The sequence below is a fragment of the Hemibagrus wyckioides genome, linkage group LG07 (genome assembly GCF_019097595.1).
Source record: "Hemibagrus wyckioides isolate EC202008001 linkage group LG07, SWU_Hwy_1.0, whole genome shotgun sequence".
Taxonomy (NCBI): Eukaryota; Metazoa; Chordata; class Actinopteri; order Siluriformes; family Bagridae; genus Hemibagrus; species Hemibagrus wyckioides.
In genome coordinates, this window is record NC_080716.1 from 4813058 (window position 1) to 4833773 (window position 20716).

General features: G+C 39.3%; 1 protein-coding gene across 1 annotated transcript; it reads right to left on the reverse strand.

Annotated features, from left to right (window-relative positions):
• Nucleotides 1-4510: 4510 nt before the first annotated feature.
• Nucleotides 4511-13184, reverse strand: LOC131356689 (probable serine/threonine-protein kinase DDB_G0276461). Its single transcript, XM_058395864.1, has 15 exons — nt 13031-13184; nt 12754-12845; nt 12394-12594; nt 11286-11378; nt 10876-11026; nt 10417-10505; nt 10008-10187; nt 9688-9783; nt 9451-9595; nt 7823-7917; nt 7420-7599; nt 6608-6703; nt 6371-6515; nt 5322-5438; nt 4511-5184 (listed from the first exon to the last, which is right to left on the reverse strand). Exons 2-15 carry the CDS (start codon nt 12841-12843, stop codon nt 5144-5146), a joined length of 1719 nt encoding a protein of 572 aa, XP_058251847.1. The 5' UTR covers nt 12844-12845; nt 13031-13184; the 3' UTR covers nt 4511-5143.
• Between the last annotated feature and the right edge of the window lie 7532 nt (nt 13185-20716).

Consider the following 20716-nt stretch of genomic DNA (forward strand, 5'->3'; position numbering starts at 1 on the left):
TGTTTATGCACGCTACATATTAGGAAAATACTGAAAATGAAAGTAAATAGAAAGTAACAGGTTGTGGTCAGTGTATTCACTGATTCATCATAGTCTTGGGGCAGTGATAACTCAAGTGGTTAAGGCTCTGGGTTGTTGATCGGATGGTTGGGATTCAAACCCAAGCACTGCCTACCTGCCATTGCTGGGCAATTGAGCAAGGCCCTTAACCTTCTCTGCTCCAGGGGTGCTGTATCATTGCTGCCCCTCTGCTCTGACCCCCAACTTCCTCAGCTGGGATATGTAACAAAACAAATCCACTGAATGTATGTATGTATATGTCCGTAAATAAAGGCTTATATTATTGAAGCCTAACAAAAGACAGCTCAACTGAGAACCAGTTCTCCATTTGTGAGGAGTGACCTCATTCTCATTGAATCCTGCCTGAATTGAACTGCTTTGTTTGTCTTCTACAAATAAAACACAGCCACACAGCTATGGACAGGTGTGCTTTGAAACAAATTCTTTGATTCTCAGTGGTTTAGGCCTGAAAAGAATATAGCAATTCATTGTAGCACCCAGGGATGATTCTAGGATTTTCATTTAAGGGGGGCTCAGCCCCCAATGAGGGTATAATAGTTAAATAAATAAATAAAATAAAATAAAGGTTTGACTAACAGGGTAGGATGGTAAACTTATTGCAGCATTCCACTATATTGCATAGATGTGTATAACATTTGAGTACTGAACAAGCCAAATACGAGTCTTCCTGATCAGACACACACACACACACTTGTCCTCTGATCCTCGCTCTGTGACGCCGCGGTCTGTGGATTGAAGAACACGCTGAAAGACGGGGAGGAGCCGAAATCTGCCGCCGTTTTCATCTGAAATTTAAAGGGGACTGAGGAGATCACCAATTTGTACCAATCTCAGAATTTTTAGGGGGGCTGAGTAGAAATGTTGGGGGGCTAAAGCCCCCCTAAAAATGGCCTTGCAACGCCCATGGTAGCACCATAGCACAAGTGTGTGAATCAATTAATAGTGCCATAGTAATATGAGAATTTTCATGAAAGCAGATTCATTTTATGTACCTGACTTTCAAGGAGGTTGTTAGCACACAGACTTTCATGCATATACTGTATAAACACACACACACACACTTTGTGAGATCTTTCCAGTGAAAAAGATTACTGTAGCCGATCAAGTCTAGACCTAAACCTATATTTGAACCGTAAATCATTAGGAAGGGAAATATTTCAGCTCTGTTCATTTATACATAAAAAAAATGTAAAGACAGGGTTTATGTATAGATAAGAAGCTTAAAAAGATGAAAAACCAGAATTATTATATTATACATCTGTAGTATTTGTTTATTTATTCTAAGATCAAATTAGGCTTTTACTTTGTTTATATTTTAGCAAATGGGACTAAATTACAGTAGGCAGGTACATTTAAAAATAATGGTTTGAGTGTCACATTAGAAACTTCTCTATCAGAGACGTAGATGAGATTATGGCAATGTCAGATTATGTCATACAGAAAAATGACAAACAGTTGACAGTACACACCTATGATGTGCCGTTTAGATCACTGCTGAAATTTTCTTCTCATTTATATTACGTCAGATAACACCTACGGTATAGTGGAGGTGAAGTGGTTAATGTGGAAAACCTTTTGTGTGTGTGTGTGTGGGGGGTTGACTGTGTGTTTGTGTTTGAGATGAAAACAAGGCAACACGAACATATTTAATATTTGACCTTCGGTGGTAGAAAGTGTGACTATGTATAACCAAACACCAGGCACTAGACTGGAATAAAACCAGAGAACACACACACACACACACGTATACAGGAGTCCGAAGAGTAACCTGACCTCAGGATTAAACCATGGCCCATATATATATATATATATATATATATACGTTGTTATATTGTTGTGCAGCAGTTTTTTCCATTGCTGTTTATTGTTTTTGTTTACATTCCGCTGGCAGTGTGGTAATATATGAGTATATATAAGTGTATGCATGCAGTATGTTAGTAAAAAAAATAAAACGACTTACAGTATCGATACACTATATGATTTATAACTTGCATTGTTAGAGTTAGAAGATCAACACCTGACTTATAATTTAATTCCCCACACTCCTTTATGTGACATTGTACAGATGATCCATCTCCTCATCATGGTTTTTCAAGTGAGGTGAGTCTACGTGTTGTAAGCTGTTCACTATGCACCACACCTCAGTTATGCCTTCAGTGTTCTATGGTGTGTATTATGTGTATAATTGGATGGTGACCATTAATCATGCAGGAAAAATGCTTTTCATTGTGCCACCCAGTACTCTTTCTTTCAGGTGTGATTTAGGGCTACAGCTGCATCTCTGTGAATTAGTTCTGTGTGAATCTGAATGTCTGTTATTTGTTACCACTAATAACAATGGTTTCATGGTATGTACTTTTACATTCCAGACATTACCTGTAGTGTTCCCATCTTTCCTGACTGCTAATCTACCATGTCAGATCAATGTTCTATTCTTCCCAGCACTGAATTGTCTGTTGCCTTTGCATGACTTTACAATTGGCAGTGTATACAGTAAGTGTGTGTCCTGCCTTTTACTTGGATAAAAGAGGAACAGAATAAGGTTCCTATAAATAGAACCGGTTCAGATAGATGTACCGGTATTTGGCTTTTATCCTCAACATGCCTGGAGTAAAATCTGTCTCTTAGGCACTAACAATATCAAACAAGCTGCTGCATAAATAGAAGCCAGGAAAGTTTATGGCACAGCAGGAAACACATTCATCTGGCCTGAAATTAATATTGCCTTTTTGTCTCTTTAAGAATTCTCAGTCTGTCCTTTCTAGCACTTACTACTTCATCAGGACTTTTGTACTATGTTCTGTAAAGCTGCTTTGAGACAATGTCCATTGTTAAAAGATGCTTTTGTTGGAGTATTTGGAGTTTTGTCGAGCGTTTCTGCTAAGGTCAAGTGTCAGTGGTGATTGAGAGCTGCAGGGTTGTCCCTGATGGTGTATACAGGTGGAATCTAATTCCAGAATTGATCAACTTCTGGTTGGTAAAACACTCCTATAATGTGCCATTCTCGAATCTGCCAGCTCGCTTCAAATACCGCCGTCATGCAAACTAATAAACTCCAACCATTTGCCCTTTAACTAAGTGTGATGCTTGGAAAAAGGAATAGTTTGCAAAAAGTCAAGAAACCCACAGATGAACCATATTTACTGCTACTGCAAAACAAATTGCAGCTATTCTGAAGAATATACAAATAAAAATAACCAAACAACCAATATGTTCATAATTTATATGAAAATACCAAATTTGGTTGATAGGGTGGTTATGTTAAGACACGGATATAATATAAAGTCATTCTGTGTATTTAATAAAAAAGTAGGCTAATTTAAGTGAGTCATTTTAAATCTATTTTAAATGGGGAATCTATTTTCAACTGGAAGTGTAAACCCATTACAGGAAACCGCACCTTCGTATGTATGACAATGCTGTTTGTTAATTTCCAACGTAATTGTTCCTGGGTGTAGTCCATGTTTTGAAGATTGCTTGGGTGGGAAAACATATAAGCAACCAGTTAGTCAAATGTAACAAGACTTTTTCCATTTCCAAAAATATTTCCAATCATTACTGGTCTGAGCCCTGTCTACTTCCTGTAAGCCCATGCAAGGCAGGAAGGATGAGGGAAAAGAGAAGGTAAATATATGTGAATTGCCAGCTGGTTCAAGTTGTGCTCTGGGGTTACACAAGGTTTCAGACCATGTTCTCAGGTATACCAAATAAGCAGCATTATCAACAGTTATATTTCATATTTGCAGTTATATGGATTTTATTGGAGTGAGAGAAATTTGCAAATAAAGCTGGATAGTCCCAAATAACACACTTCATATTTCCACACATCAAATTGAGATTCATTAAAATTATAGATGTTGATCTTTTTTTCAGACTGTGTATTGGTTAAATACTTTTCTGACCTAGCAGGGAATCAACTACAACCAATAAACATAAAGGTTATATAGAACATATGATTATATTATCCACTCCAAATACCCTTAGCTAATCTCTTCAACCCAGCAATTTTGCAAAAATACGGTGGGGTTAAACTGAAGGCAATAAAAGCACTGATCAATATCTGATCATGATGTTATGAATCATAGCAGAATATTTAATGTACACTGTGTACACGGACTACACCTTACTGTGTGTGCGTGTGGATTTAATAATTTGAGTTTTGTATGTAGAGTGTGGTGTGTTTGTTAAGGGTGTGTCCTTCAAACATTTCTTTAGCACAACAATTAGACAACAAGAATATGAACACACTTGTATTCAGATGATCCTGAATGGCTGGGTGTACAGGTCAGGTGTGTCCTATCAGAAATTCAGGTGGTGATACTAGGTTTGCTAAAAAAATATATATATATAAAAAATGAACTGAACAAAGTCTGTCTCAAAGTGACCCTTGATACTCATTAACCATGCACTGTAAGCGGTTATGCAGGAATGCTTTCAAACAATAGCTCACTTTAATGATAGAAACTCAACAGTTAAAATGTTCAGAGATTATGTAGCTGGAGGTAGATCAGTGAAGTCCCATATCAATCAATGCTTGCTTGTAATCATGTATAAGGAGAAATGTTGAAATTGGTAGTTGTTGTAATAACAGAAAAGTCATTCCATGTCCCGAGTATGTTTAGACAACATTGGAGGTCAAAGGAAAGGAAAAGAGAAATCCACGACAAAAATCAACAGTCAGAGCAAACATTCACCTGAAAGCATAAAGGCTGATATATATATATACATATCTCAAATATACAAAACTCAAATAATCTGATATTTTACATCATTTTAGTTTAGATTTTTATTTTAGATAATATATATATATATTATCTAAAATTAAAATCTAAACTAAAATGATGTAAAATATCAGATTATTTGTTATATTTAAAAGTACTATGTATGGCGGTGTAAATTAACATCTCTCATTGATTGTAAAAAAAAAAAAATACAAACAACTAAAAAAAACACCACCACACAATGTTCTGATGTTCAGCTAACTAATGGTAGCTTCATATTTGTATAAACACACACAAGACCAGCCCTATGACTATTATATCAAAAATGACATGGCAGGTTTTTATAGGTAGAGAATCAGAGCGCTGAGCAGCACAGCCAACACTGAAAAAGAAAGAGCAAGAGAGATCTTTTAGTGAATACATATACAGTATAGAATCTCTTCAAAAAGTAATTCTGCTGAATTATTCTTGTCCTTTTACGCTTTACAAAACGGTGAACCTTGTTCAATATGTATTTACCATTAGTGCAGAGGTTGGTGATTGCATTGCTGCTGTTTGAACTTGGGGTGCTTGTAACAGACAGGTCAACTTCCTTCCCAGAGTTAAATCTTACACTCAGAGGTCCAAGTTGAGTCCCTGTGGAATTGGAATAAAAAAGAAATAGGGCTGAATTGCTGCTGCCATTTTAAGAGCAAATTATAGTTGAGCAATTAAGTGAAAATTGTGATAGGCCATGGTTTCCAGTCTTATCCCAAAAGGGTCATTGTGGGTGCAGGTTTTCATTTCAACCAAGCAGAAGCCACATCAGATTGAACACCAGTCTCCTGACAGCCATGATGAAGTGATTCAACAGGTGGAATCAGGTGTCTGCCTCATTGGAATCCAAAACATGTACATTTAGAATGGTAATTCTAAATTGCCCATAGGAGTGAGTGTCAGTGTGTGTGGTTGTCTGTCTATATGTGGCCTTGTGATGGACTGGCAACCTGTCCAGGGTGTACCCCTGGATTTTTTTAACACCCTGTTCCAGATGTATTCTCCTTATATATCTTAAATTTATAATCAACTCCACTCTTCTGGAAGGCTTTTTTGTTGGATTGTGGCTGTGGGGATTGATTCAGCTACAGGAGCATTAGTGAGATCAGACATTGATGTTGGGATGTCAAGGAAGCTTCAGTTCTGGTTCATCCCAAAGGTGTTCAGTGGCGTTGAGGTCAGAGTCAGGGCTCTGTGCAGGACACTCCAGTTCTTCCATTTCAGCCTTCAAATACCATGTCTACATGAAAGTGGCTTTGTGCAAAAGGGCAGTATAATGCTGTAACAGGATTGGGCCTCTTGGTTCAAGTAAAGGTAAATTTTGATGCTTGAGCACACAAAGACATTCTGTACAACTGTGTGCTTAAGACTTTGTGAATACAGTGTGGGGAAGAAACACATGGGTGTGATGGTCAGGCTGTTTTTTATGTTTCATGAAATTATGTTGTTTTTGATTAGATTTTTCAAAAGTGAAGTTGTAATGTAAGCTACAACTGAATGTGAATAAGTAGGCCGTGTCTGTAAAAACTCACCATTGGTGGTTCCATTCATGATGGTGACGTTGTACATGGTGTCATCAGCTTTGGTGCTGATGTTGAAGCTGGTGCTGGTGTTGAAGATACACTGAATAAGAGTCTGGTTTTGAGCTACTACACCTTGGGAATTGTATACAGTTGTCTGAGAAAAGAGAAAAAAAATAAATCATGATTATTCACATCTCTTAATCTGTTATTAATTTTGAGACTGAGTTGGTAATATCTTTGTCTCACCACATTAGCAGTGGTCAGATTTGTGTTGTTTTGAGTAGCAGTTTGGAAGAAGAAGCTGTTGCTGTTATTGCCACAGATAAACACAAAGGTAGTATTCTGAAAATAAAATGGAGAAAAAATTAAAATAGTTTAATAACAGCAGGTTTTAGATCCACAGATGCATCTTTAGCTACATCTACACCCGTATACGACTTTTTATTTTCTATTTTTAAGCAAGACTTGTAGTATAGAACTGAACACTAGTATAATTTACAACTGTTGAGAATAATATCGCTATAATTTATATATATTTATATATATATATATATACACTGATCACGCATAACATTATGACCACCTGCCTAATATTCTGACCCCTTTCTATAAGAACCACCATTAAATTTGAGCAACAGTAGCTCGTCTGTTGGATCGGATCACACGGTCCAGCCTTCACTCCCCACGTGCATCAATGAGCCTTGGCCGTCCATGACCCTGTCTCCGGTTCACCACTGTTCCTTCCGTAGACCACTTTTGATAGATACTGACCACTGCAGACCGGGAACACCCCACAGTTTTGGAGATGCTCTGATCCAGTGGTCTAGCCATCACAATTTGGCCCTTCATCAAACTCGCTCAAATCCTTACGCTTGTCCATTTTTCCTGCTTCTAACATCAACTTTGAGGACAAAATGTTCACTTGCTGCCTGATATATCCCACCCACTAACAGGTGCCATGATGAGGAGATACTCAGTCTTATTCACTTCACCTGTCAGTGCTCATAATGTTATGCCTGGTTTGTGTATTTATATTGTAAAAATTATTCAAGTTTTACCTGTTTAGTGAGTCCCAGTGCCACGTATCCTGTCGTCGTACCGCTGAGTTCAATGGAGAACGTCTGGTTTTTCACTTGAAATGAGCTGAAAAAGCAGCTGGAGTTTCCTGTAAGATTGCAGCTAGACTCATTCGACACACACAGCTTAGTGCTGCCGCAACCATTACGAGTGATGTTGAGCTGAAGATTAAGAGGAAATATAAATGAACAGCAATCATTCAGTTCTGTTCACCACATAGCTGTGCTCTGTCCCATTGATCCAGACCTTATCAGCAAGGTTTATACTCATCATCACAGCAGAGGTAGAAAAACAAATGTGAATGTAAATGAGACATAACAAAGCTGTGTAGAAACAGGAGGGTCAGGAAGAGTGATGATAATTAGGAATAATAAAGTTCAGTACCAGTACTGTGTTCTGTGGAACGTTGCTCATGGGATTTGCCAAGTCTAATGTTCCACTGGAGTTAAACACTGTAGCTGCAGGTCCCAGATCGGTTCCTGTGGGATTGGAACAGAGAATCTTTAATAAACAGTAATCTGGAGATATGACCTGATAGACAGAAGGGAAAATAAAGTCTGGATGCAACGCATACAATTTAACCACAACACTATTACTAGTCCTAGTTAGTATCTTCTAAGTAACCTGTCTGACTTCCTCTCCAGATCGATTTGATTATTCTCTCTTTTATGTATTCTGCTTGGAATCTCAGCATGCCCCAATTATTTTAGGGTCTTTTGTTTGAATAGCCATGTGTGTTTAATTTTGTTTTGTTCTGTTTCATGCCTTGTCTCCACCCCCGTCTTCTCACCGGTTGTCTTCCTAGTGTTTTATTGTTACATTCTGCTGTTTTCACTTCTTACCTTAATTAGTCTGTGTAGTTCAGCCCTTGTGTTTCATTGTTTCAATGCAAAGTCTTGTTGGTTGTACTGTTTGTTTCAAGCCATATTTCAGAGGCTACATTCATTTCAAACCTTTTCTTGTTTTTGATCTGTGCTTTTCAATGATGCACTGCCTTTGAATGATGATGCTTGCTTGTGTTATGGCCTTTGCTACAGTCTTTGATTAGATTTAACATAGTTGACTTGAAGCAATTGCGTCCTGCTCCTCTACTGCCAATGTTACAGTCAGTAATGCAAATGAAATTGATGAAAGATGTAAAGGTGTAACTCTTTTTATGTGGTGGCAGTTTGCCTTCACTGTAGCTTTGGAGGCAGAACATCAGGAGATATTTAGCTGTTTATGCTGGCTGTCTGTATTGAGCTAGTGTGAGACATCATACCACGTCCTGATGACTGTTCTCAAAATACACAAGCTGTTATTTTTACTTACATTTAGTAATATTGAATGAACAATTTTTCTTTCAGCATTCTATTTGGTTAATAAAGACTTGTTATGACAACCTCTCAGAATACAACTTGGCCTACAAACATGGCCATCACAGACACTCTCACATTCATGTCCACTCTTCTACTGATTGCATTCACGTGGACTCAATCACACACACCGTATGCGATGACCTTCATCTCACCAAGTGTATGCTGAGTTCACTTTGCTCCAGTCATAACCATACTGTTGTACTTAGACTGCTCTTCTTATAACTATTTTGATCCTGTCTGGTTTTCATGCATAGTCTTGTCTAGTTCATGTACTGTTGATATCCTGCACCCTGACCTTGTTCCTGGATTACATCTTTGTTTTTCTTGTCAAGTTTAACAAAGTCTTGTACACTCGCCCTTGTATCTGCACCTGCCTCCCTGACCAGACTAATCACTTTCACCTCCATAATGTTTTTTTTTTTCCGCTTGACCCCCGACCTGCTACCTGTTTGATCAACAGGTAACTTCATGAACTCTATATTAGTTAGAAATAAATACTGAAGTAATAAAAAAGGTGTGAGTGTGGATTCACCAAGAGCATCGAAGACTGAAGATTTAAATGTTGAATGTGAAGGCTGATTCTGTTGATTTTATAGGATGAAATATGTGCTACAACTGAATGTGAATAAGTAGGCCGTGTCTGTAAAAACTCACCATTGGTGGTTCCATTCATGATGGTGACGTTGTACATGGTGTCATCAGCTTTGGTGCTGATGTTGAAGCTGGTGCTGGTGTTGAAGATACACTGAATAAGAGTCTGGTTTTGAGCTACTACACCTTGGGAATTGTATACAGTTGTCTGAGAAAAGAAAAAAAAAATAAATCATGATCATTCATATCTGTTAATCTGTTATTAATTTTGAGACTGAGTTGGTAATATCTTTGTCTCACCACATTAGCAGTGGTCAGATTTGTGTTGTTTTGAGTAGCAGTTTGGAAGAAGAAGCTGTTGTTGTTATTGCCACAGATAAACACAAAGGTAGTATTCTGAAAATAAAATGGAGAAAAAATTAAAATAGTTATTCACCGATTTGTCTTTCAAAAGTGTAAATTTGTATATGACTTGTAGAGCCTATAATATTTACTTGTTGTTTTTAAACAAGGCTCATAGTATAGAAATTTCCTGGGGTTGTTCCGCATACTATGAATAGCAAGTGAAAACTGTAAATAAATTTAATAAGTAATGATTAGCTACATTAATCAAGCTTTACCTGTTTAGCGAGTCCCAGTGCCACGTATCCTGTCGTCGTACCGCTGAGTTCAATGGAGAACGTCTGGTTTTTCACTTGAATTGAGCTGAAAAAGCAGCTGGAGTTTCCTGTAAGATTGCAGCCAGACTCACTCGACACACACAGCTTAGTGCTGCCGCAACCATTACGAGTGATGTTGAGCTGAAGATTAAGAGGAAATATAAATGAACAGCAATCATTCAGTTCTGTTCACCACATAGCTGTGCTCTGTCCCATTGATCCAGACCTTATCAGCAAGGTTTATACTCATCATCACAGCAGAGGTAGAAAAACAAATGTGAATGTAAATGAGACATAACAAAGCTGTGTAGAAACAGGAGGGTCAGGAAGAGTGATGATAATTAGGAATAATAAAGTTCAGTATCAGTACTGTGTTCTGTGGAATGTTGCTCATGGGATTTGCCAAGTCTAATGTTCCACTGGAGTTAAACACTGTAGCTGCAGGTCCCAGATCGGTTCCTGTGGGATTGGAACAGAGAATCTTTAATAATCCCCGCTGCTGGTTGAATCCCTGCCACTGTCTCATTATCACGCTACTATTATTTACCAACAAGGAACTAACACATGATATCAGTTTTATTTTGATTATTCCCAATTCCAACTCACTATTTGAACTCAAGCTCTAGAGAAAATGAATGAACTCTAGCTTTCACTTCCTGCCCTTGGGTCAGTTCAGTCATGCTGTGTGTTCTGAGTTGCAGCTGTTTTTTTTTGTAGATGTAAAGCTTTGTAGAGCTACTAAACCCAACAGTGGGATGCAGCTAAGCCAAAGGGCAGAGCAATAATCCCATAATACAAGAAATATAAGGATACAAGTATGAAAGCTCACCATTTGTGGTTCCATTAAGGATAGTGAGATTGAAAAGCAGCGGAACATTTGCAGGGATAAAGGGGATGGCGCTGATGTTGACACTGATGGCACACTGAGTAAGAGTCTGGTTATTTGTTGAACCCAGAACATTAGGGCTAATTATGGCAGGCTATGAAGAGAGACAGAGAGGGACAGAGATTGGGTTAGGGTTAGAGATCTCTATCAGAATTTGTAAATCGAAATGTTATCGAAAAAGTTAACATTAAGAGTTGATTATTATTAATACATTTATTGGTTAAAGCAGCTGCATTCTGTATGAAACTTGAATAAAGTCTCATCAATTTGTTAATTATTACAATATATATCTGACATTTATGTATCAGTCTTCACATGCAATAATCAAGCAAAGCTCTGTGTCAGTATCATACCACAGCAGCAGGTGTCAGCGTTGAGCCGTTTTGAGAAACTGTTTCAAAGAAGGCATTGCTCTTATTGTTGCCACAGACGAACACAACATTCCCCTAAAAAACAGTTATTAAAATCAGAAAAATCAAAACAAGGAAGTAAAATCCATCCATTTTTTTACATTTAGAATATTTAACTGATCTCTAAATGTCTGCTTTACTAATTCCTTTGCTGTTATTTTTATACAAATAAGATTGAAGTATTAGTAGCAGTTTCCCTCTGCCAGCTATCAAAGATGGTCTACCAGTTTGACCAGTTCCCTGTGTGTTTTGGCAGTTGATTTTTCAGCAGGCAGCACAATGTAACATCATAACAAACACTCAGACGCAAGCAGGCATGCACTTCTGAGGCTGAATCTTAAATGTTGTTCTACACTATTTATCAGGGTACTAGCTTGGGTGTTCAGCTCATGTGTTCTATACAGGGAACAAAAAAAAGGGAGCCTTTTTTTTTTCAAATAGAAGATTTTACTTGGATCTCTGGGAGGAAACATAAGGGCAAAAAATAAGAGCAAAAAATATAGCCATGTGATGTATTTTGTCTAAATAAATAAATTGTAAACCATCAAATTGCTGGTTAAAAACTCCTGTTATGGTCCATTAAATCCACCAGTTTATGAACTACTCTCCCTACTAGTGTCTTCATTATCATTTTCAAATTTCTTTTGTAATTTCAAGTGTATGGAGATATGAAACCAAGAATGAATGGATGAATGAATAAATAAATGAATGAATGAATGAATACGTTTCTCAGAAATCACTTCTCTAACCGAGGTAGCTTTTCTGGAATGAGCGCCAGACTGAGCCTGATAAAAATGTATTTTTGGTACTCGGAGGCATTTGTCTGTAATGGATTAATAAATTTACAAGACCATGCAAATATAATCAAGTGTAAGTGTTAGTAATAATAATAATTGCCTAATTACCTAATTAGAACCTACACCATAGCAAAATTCTCCTTACTAACGTACATTCTGTGAATTGTATTTATGTTTAGTGATTTTAATTATGTAATTTTTTACAGAATTGTTCAGACTGTACTTACTACAATATACATACATTTCATACTTACAATTTGGGTCAGTGGGCTGGCAGTGGGTGTGAGTCCCAGTGCCACGTATCCTGACGTTGTGCCGGACATTTCAATAGTCAATGTGCCATTATTAAACTGAGCAGAGGTGAAAAAACAGCTGGAGTTTCCTGCAGGATCACAATTAGGCACACTAGACACACACAGTTTAGTGGTGCCACAAGTGGTGTTAGTGATGGTGGTCTGTAGATCATAAGAAAGAAAATGAAGCATCATTAACCCTCCTGTTCTCTGTATGGAGTGACCCATTTCATAACATTTAAAAGCAAGTCAAGATTCAAGGTATATTTAATTTTTTAAATGTTATTTGCAAAATATGACCTGAGATTTAAATTTTCTTACATTGAGAGGTTTCACTGGTAGCAGCTGGGCTTCAGTGAAATGACAAACAGTGCAGATAAATGCAGCCACCACAATCAATCTGGTCTTCATGTCTGATAACACAAACATACAGTGATGATTTTAGCACAGGTTTATACAAATATTTATAAAGTCATAATACAGTTTATATAATTAATCGATTTAGTAATAATTAGTAAAGAAAACACTATATTTTAAGTATTGATGCAGAAAAGTAAAAGCAACATGTGCATTTTGTTTTGTTTCAAGATTAAGTTACCTGTAAGGATATGATGGATGATTTAGTATGCCGTGAATAAGATGGGTTGTAGAATGTGTTGAAACTAACGTAGCATCTTCGTTTTAAACTCTGAGGGTGTGTCATATGCAGATGGTATAAAAAAAATCAATGTTGAATTTCAGGTTTATTATTGGTGTAAATTTACAGGCATTGACCACAGGCATTCCAGAAGAATCCACACACACTCTCTCTCTTGACTCTGTGGACACGCACACACACGCACATGCACACATAATTTATATTGTTCGTTACTTATTGCACTACCTCTACCTGTCATCCGCTGCTATAGTTATATTTATGTTTATTTTTATTTGCACTACCTCAACCGCTGCTGTTGTACTTTTGCACAATATTTTTGCACAATGTTTTTTTACATCATTTCATTTTATCTTATTTTATTTCACTTACATTCCATTACACATGTTCTTTTCTTTCTTTTTCGGCGCTAAGTGTCCTGTGTTCTTTTGTGTTGTCTTTCTTGTATTTATTGTCTTTTGCACTGTCTTGTCTATGCTCTGTTTGCACCTAGCTGCACACTGTGCACTTTTACGTGGCTAAGACAAACTTCTGTCCTAGCTCTGTGGTGGTGTTTTTTTTGTGTTGAACTCTTTGTTGTTGTATGTTTATGTAGCACCAGGTCCTGGAGAAACGTTGTTTCATTTCACTTTGTACTGCGTCAGCTATATGTGGGGGAAATGACAATAAAGCTTCTTCAATCTTGAATTGAATTGAATCCACTATGGTGCCCATGTATAGTGAACCAATAAAAACAAGTCATTGTTCTCTATGAATTTATGCTCAGAAAATGTAATTAACCAAGAATGTTATCATCTTAGGAATGCCTGTCATGGGCATTGCGCTAGTTTCTTTTCTTATGTCAGTTTGCATTTTGTATATTAGCTTGCACTGAACAAGTCATGTCAAGAAGCTTTTATTTTTACTTCATCTATATTTATCTAATGCAGTATGTTGCGAAATGATTGTTTCTCCAGGACGAAACATCACAGAGCTACATAAGAAATATAGTACAAAAAATTCAAGATTAATATTAAACTTATGTTTAAATTTATTTGTATTTAACCCTAATAAGCAAGCCAGAGGTGACTGTGGCCAGGAAAAACTCTATTTGATGGTAAAAGGAAGACACCTTGAGAGGAACCAGACTCAAAATGGAACCTGTCTTTATTTGGGTGACACCAGACATGATGGAGATATGTAGAATGTATATGTTATTTTGTGTATTGATTAGAAGTTTGTCCTCAAAGACCACATGGGCTTGGCATCTTCTCTTTGAATGGCCGAAATCTTCATGAAGGGAAATCCAACTAGAACTGGTACATCTCTGGATGCCTTGGGATCCTAGCAAAGTTGGCCTCTTCTTACTGAAGGTAAGTAAAGCTAAATGAAGCAGAACACAGCTGTGTTCATGTATACAACCGCCAAACACATTACAAAAATCATGCAACAGCCATCATGCATGATGATGTGCTGGTGAAGCTTCATGATCTCGGCTTGCTGTGAACTCCAGGCCCCTGGTCCTTGGCGTCACATGATACCAGTGGCTGGGAGAGGGGCGATCTGCAGAATGCTCACCCCAACGGACTGTTTATCATCTGAGATTTCAACCATGCAAATCTCAAATCAGTTCACCCTAAATTCCATCAGCATTCCTTCACAGTGAGGGGGTGAACATGCTGGTTTAAACATGCCACCTTGGCTACTCATCTCTGTTATGCTAATTCCAGCATGCAGACTGCTTGTCAGATGCTAAACCGGGTCTGAAGGAGGTAAAAACCTGGCCAGGAGGAGTCATCTCTGCTCTTCAGGACTATTTTCAGTTCACTGACTGGAACATGTTCAGGACAGCTGCACCCAACGGCGATTCCACCAACTTGGAGGAATACACATCAGTGACCAACTACATCGCCAAGTGCATTGATAACATGACCGTCTCTAAGACTATCACCACACACTCCAACCAGAAGCTGTGGATGACTGCAAAGGTGCATGTGTTGCTGAAGTACAGAGACTCCGCCTTCAGAACAGGGGACAAGACGGCCCTAAACACAGCATGACTTCTACACTCATCCTCCCGATGACCAGGTGCTCTCTCTAACCATGGCTGATGTGAGAAGAACTCTACTCAGAGTTAACCCACAGAAGTCAGCTGGTCCAGACATAATTCCTGGCAGAGTGTTCAGGGAATATGCAGAGCAGCTAGCGGGTGTCTTTATTGACATCTTCAACATTTCCCCGAGCAGCACCGTCGTTCCAACATTCCTCAAGACCACCCTGTGCCGAAGAAGTTGACAGTGTCCTCTGTCAATAAGTACTGTCCCATCACACTAACACCCATGGCAATGAAGTGCTTCAAGAAGCTCATCGTGAGGAGCATCAAGACCCTGCTGCCACCTTCACTGGACCCCCTACAGTTTGTATATCGTCCAAACTGCTCCATGGACGATGCCATTGCCACGTCCCCTAAGAATACACTGTGACCATGACATGGAGAACAAAGGGGTTGCCCGGTAAATGCTGAAGAGAAGGGGGTTAAATAGATGTAGTGTCATTTCTAGACACAGTTTCCACAAACAGAGGATGAGAGCACATTGGACTCCATAATTGATCTTCATCTCTTTTGTCTCCACTACATCTACTTGCCAATAGTCCAAAGGGTGGCCTGAGAATTAATGGAACAACCATGGATTATCTACACAGGGAAGACAAACCCCTCTCCAACTGTGGCAGAGAGGGGTTCTTAACAGTGCTGGAGCTTATGCTAAGTTAGCACTTAGCAACTGACAATATATATTTATTTTTTTTTTACAGAAAATGAGATCTTGGGATTTAATAAAGTCATGCCTCTACAGTTAAGAGACTGAAAACAACACTGTTGATCCAGTAAATGACTTTTTTGAACAGGATGTTAAAGTCATTCCTATAAATGATTAACAGTTTTGAACAGGGTTCAAGAGACATTAGACCCACTGAATGATGATGGTAACCATGGTGTTATTTTTAAGCCTGGTAAATTTTCTTAGTGAACAGTAACAAAGGTGATCAGTGGACAATTCAGAAATATAATTAAACATCATACACAACTACTGTTATACCTTTTACATAGACATGTACCATGGTTTGCACACATCTCACATCTCAAGGAATTTGGGTCCACTCCTCTTTGCAGATCCTCTCCAAGTCATTAAGGTTTTGTGGCTGACCCTTCAGCTCCCTCCACAGATTTTCTGGAGACTGGCTAGGCCACTACAGGACTTTAATGTGCTTCTTTTTGAACCACTCCTTTGTTGCCTTGGCCGTGTGTTTTGGGTCATTGTCAGGCTGGAATATCCATCCACGACCCATTTTCAATGCCCTGGCTGAGGGAAGGAGGCTCTCACTCAAGATTTGACGGTACATGGCCCCGTCCATCGTCCCTTTGATGCGGTCCAGTTGTCCTGTCACCAGGGGATGGTGTACTTGGGGTCATAGGCAGCATTCCTCCTCCTCCAAACACGGCGAGTTGAGTTGATGCCAAAGAGCTGGATTTTGGTCTCATTTGACCACAACACTTTCACCCAGTTCTCCTCTGAATCATTCAGATGTTCACTGGCAAACTTCAGATGAGCCTGTACATGTGCTTTCTTTAGCAGGGGGACCTTGCAGGCGCTACTGGATTTCAGTCTTTCATGGCGTAGTGTGTTACCAATTGTTTTCTTGGTGACTGTGGTCCCAGCTGCCTTGAGATCATTGACAAAATCCTCCAGTGTAATTCTGGGCTGATTCCTCACCGTTCTCATGATCATTGAAACTCCATGAGGTGAGATCTTGCATGGAGCCCCAGACCGAGGAAGATTGACAGTCCTTTTGTGTTTCTTCCATTTGGGAATAATCGCACCAACTGTTGTCACCTTCTCACCAAGCTGCTTGGTGATGGTCTTGTAGCTCATTCCAGCCTTGTGTAGGTCTACAATCTTGTCCCTGACATCCATGGACAGCTCTTTGGTCTTGGCCATGATGGAGAGTTTGGAATCTGATTGATTGCTTCCTTCTGTGGACAGGTGTCTTTCATACAGTTAACGAGCTGAGATTAAGAGCACTCCCTGAGAGTGCTCCTACTGTAATCTCAGCTCCTTACCTGTATAAAAGACACCTGGGAGCCAGAAATCTTTCTGATTGATAGGGGATCAAATACTTATTTCACTCATTAAAATGCAAATCAATGTAGAACTTTTCTGAAATGCGTTTTTCTGGATTTTTTTGTTGTTATTCTGTCTCTCACTGTTCAAATACACCTACCATTAAAATTACAGACTGATCATTTCTTTGTCGGTGGGCAAACGTACAAAATCAGCAGGGGATCAAATCATTTTTTCCCTCACTGTAGCTGTCTTTGTTAGAGAGTGACATAGTGTGTGTAAGAGAGTATGGATGTGCAGTTAAGAGGGCATAGTAGTGTGTGTGTGTGTGTGTGTGAGAGAGAGAGAGAGCTGTATGTGTGAAAGGGTGTGATAGTGTGTGTGTGAGTATGGTTGTGCAGGTAAGAGGGTATAGTAGTGTGTGTGGGAGAATATAGTTGGATGTGTACAAGGGGATTAGATTAGATTAGATTAGATTCAACTTTATTGTCATTGTGCAAAGTACATGTACAGAGCCAATAAAATGCATAAAGTGCATAAGTGGCATATTTACAATAAATTACAATAAAAATATACAGCTATGGGGATGATATGTACAGGAGACTGGATGTATTATGTTCAGGTGTAGTAGGAATTATAAATAGGTATAAAAAAGGGTCTATATATGTATGTACAATCAATGTACAGTAATGAAGATATGTTAAGAATTAACATGCTAAAAAAGATATACAGATGGGTATGTGTATATTATATCATATTATATTGGGCTCAGGCCTCAATGAGGGTATAATAGTAAAAATAAAATAAATAAAATAAAGCTTTGACTAACAGGGTAGGATGGTAAACTTATTGCAGCATTCCACTGTATTGCATAGATGTGTATAACATTTGAGTACAAGTACAAATACAAGTCTTCCTGATCTCACATACACACACACACATACACTTGTCCTCTGATCCTCGCTATGCGACGCCGCAGTCTGTGGATTGAAGAACGCACTGAAAGACGGGGAGGAGCTGAAGTCTGCCGCCGTTTTCATCTGAAATTTAAAGGGGACTGAGGCGATCACAGATTTGTGTAGAGGTTATGGAGTTTTGCAGAATTTTTAGGGGGGCTGAGTAGAAATGTTAAAGCCCCCTTAAAAATGGCCTAGCGACGCCCATGCTCCATGCTTTCCATGCTGTGTTCCCTGGCATAGACAATAGAGATGAAGCAGTTTACACAGGTCATCTGTTCTGAAAGCATCATCTGTGAGTGCTTGTGTTATAACCCCACACTATCTTTTGTGGTATAATTTGACTAGCCATGCCTCCGAAAAAAGGGAAATCAGCCATCAGTGTTGCAAAAAGAAAGTTGTGAGATCAACCATCGAGTTGAAACAATTTAATTTGTTTTACATTACATGTTTTACATTTCCTATGAGGAAAACTAATTTGGTTTTCGACCAAATCGGTATTCAATTTTACCACTGTGTGTGTATATATATATATATATATATATATATATATATACACTATATTGCCAAAAGTATTCGCTCACCTGCCTTGACTCGCATATGAACTTAAGTGACATCCCATTCCTAATCCATAGGGTTCAATATGACGTTGGTCCACCCTTTGCAGCTCTAACAGCTTCAACTCTTCTGGGAAGGCTGTCCACAAGGTTTAGGAGTGTGTTTATGGGAATTTTTGACCATTCTTCCAGAAGCGCATTTGTGAGGTCACACACTGATGTTGGACGAGAAGGCCTGGCTCTCAGTCTCCGCTCTAATTCATCCCAAAGGTGTTCTATCGGGTTGAGGTCAGGACTCTGTGCAGGCCAGTCAAGTTCATCCACACCAGACTCTGTCATCCATGTCTTTATGGACCTTGCTTTGTGCACTGGTGCACAGTCATGTTGGAAGAGGAAAGGGGCCAGCTCCAAACTGTTCCCACAAAGTTGGGAGCATGGAATTGTCCAAAATGTCTTGGTATGCTGAAGCATTCAGAGTTCCTTTCACTGGAACTAAGGGGCCAAGCCCAGCTCCTGAAAAACAACCCTACACCATAATCCCCCCTCCACCAAACTTTACACTTGGCACAATGCAGTCAGACAAGTACCGTTCTCCTGGCAACCGCCAAACCCAGACTCGTCCATCAGATTGCCAGATGGAGAAGCGCGATTCGTCACTCCAGAGAACGCGTCTCCACTGCTCTAGAGTCCAGTGGCGGCGTGCTTTACACCACTGCATCCGACGCTTTGCATTGCACTTGGTGATGTATGGCTTGGATGCAGCTGCTCGGCCATGGAAACCCATTCCATGAAGCTCTCTGCGCACTGTTCTTGAGGTCTGTAGCGATTGACTCTGCAGAAAGTTGGTGACCTCTTCGCACTATGCGCCTCAGCATCCGCTGACCCCGCTCTGTAAGTTTACGTGGCCTACCACTTCGTGGCTGAGTTGCTGTCGTTCCCAAACACTTCCACGTTCTTATAATACAGCTGACAGTTGAAATTTCACGACTGGATTTGTTGCACAGGTGGCATCCTATCACAGTTCCACGCTGGAATTCACTGAGCTCCTGAGAGCGACCCATTCTTTCACAAATGTTTGTAAAAACAGTCTGCATGCCTAGGTGCTTGATTTTATACACCTGTGGCCATGGAAGTGATTGGAACACCTGATTCTGATTATTTGGATGGGTGAGCGAATACTTTTGGCAATATAGTGTATATATATATATAATGCATGTTTAAATAGTGTTGTTATGTACAGGATAAAAATGTAGAGTAATGCAAAACCAGGTTTTTTTATTTCTGTAGTGCAAAGATTCCAGGTGTATAACAGTAAGGTAAAGTAAATGTACACAGATATTGCAGTGTATCAGTGTGATCAGCTGGTTAGTAGGGAAACAGCCACAGGGAAGAAGCTGTTTCTCAGTCTGTTTGTGCGGGTGCTAAGACACCAGAAGCACCTTCTGGATGGGAGAAGGGTAAATAGTCCATGATTCGAGTTAGAGGCGTCTTTGATAATGCCTTTCACCCTCTGCAGGCAGCGTTTATTGTTGATGCTATTGATGGAGGGTAGCTGAGTGCCAGTGATACGTTGGGCAGTTTTCACCACATGCTGAAGGGCTTTACCGTCTGTAGCTGAGCAGTTGCCATACCAGACTGAGATGCAGTTGGTGATAATGCTCTCAATGGTACAGCAGTAAAAGTTCACAAGAATCTTGGAGCCTTTTTCAGTCTCCTCAGAAAATAAAGGTGCTGTTGTGCCTTTTTAGCCAGGAAGGAGGTGTTCATGGACCAGGTGAGGTCCTCTTAAAGCTGGGTACACACTCAACAGCAGCTCCGTTGATGTGAATGGGAGCATAAGCATAATTCCCAGCATGTCTGAAGTCCACGATGACCTCCTTTGTTTTCCTGGTGTTGAGTTCCAGGTTGTTGTCCCCACACCAAGCCACAAGGTGCTGGATCTCCTCCCTGTAAGCCGTCTCATCGTTACCTCTGATCAGGCCTATCACCGTGGTGTCATCTGGAAACTTGATAATG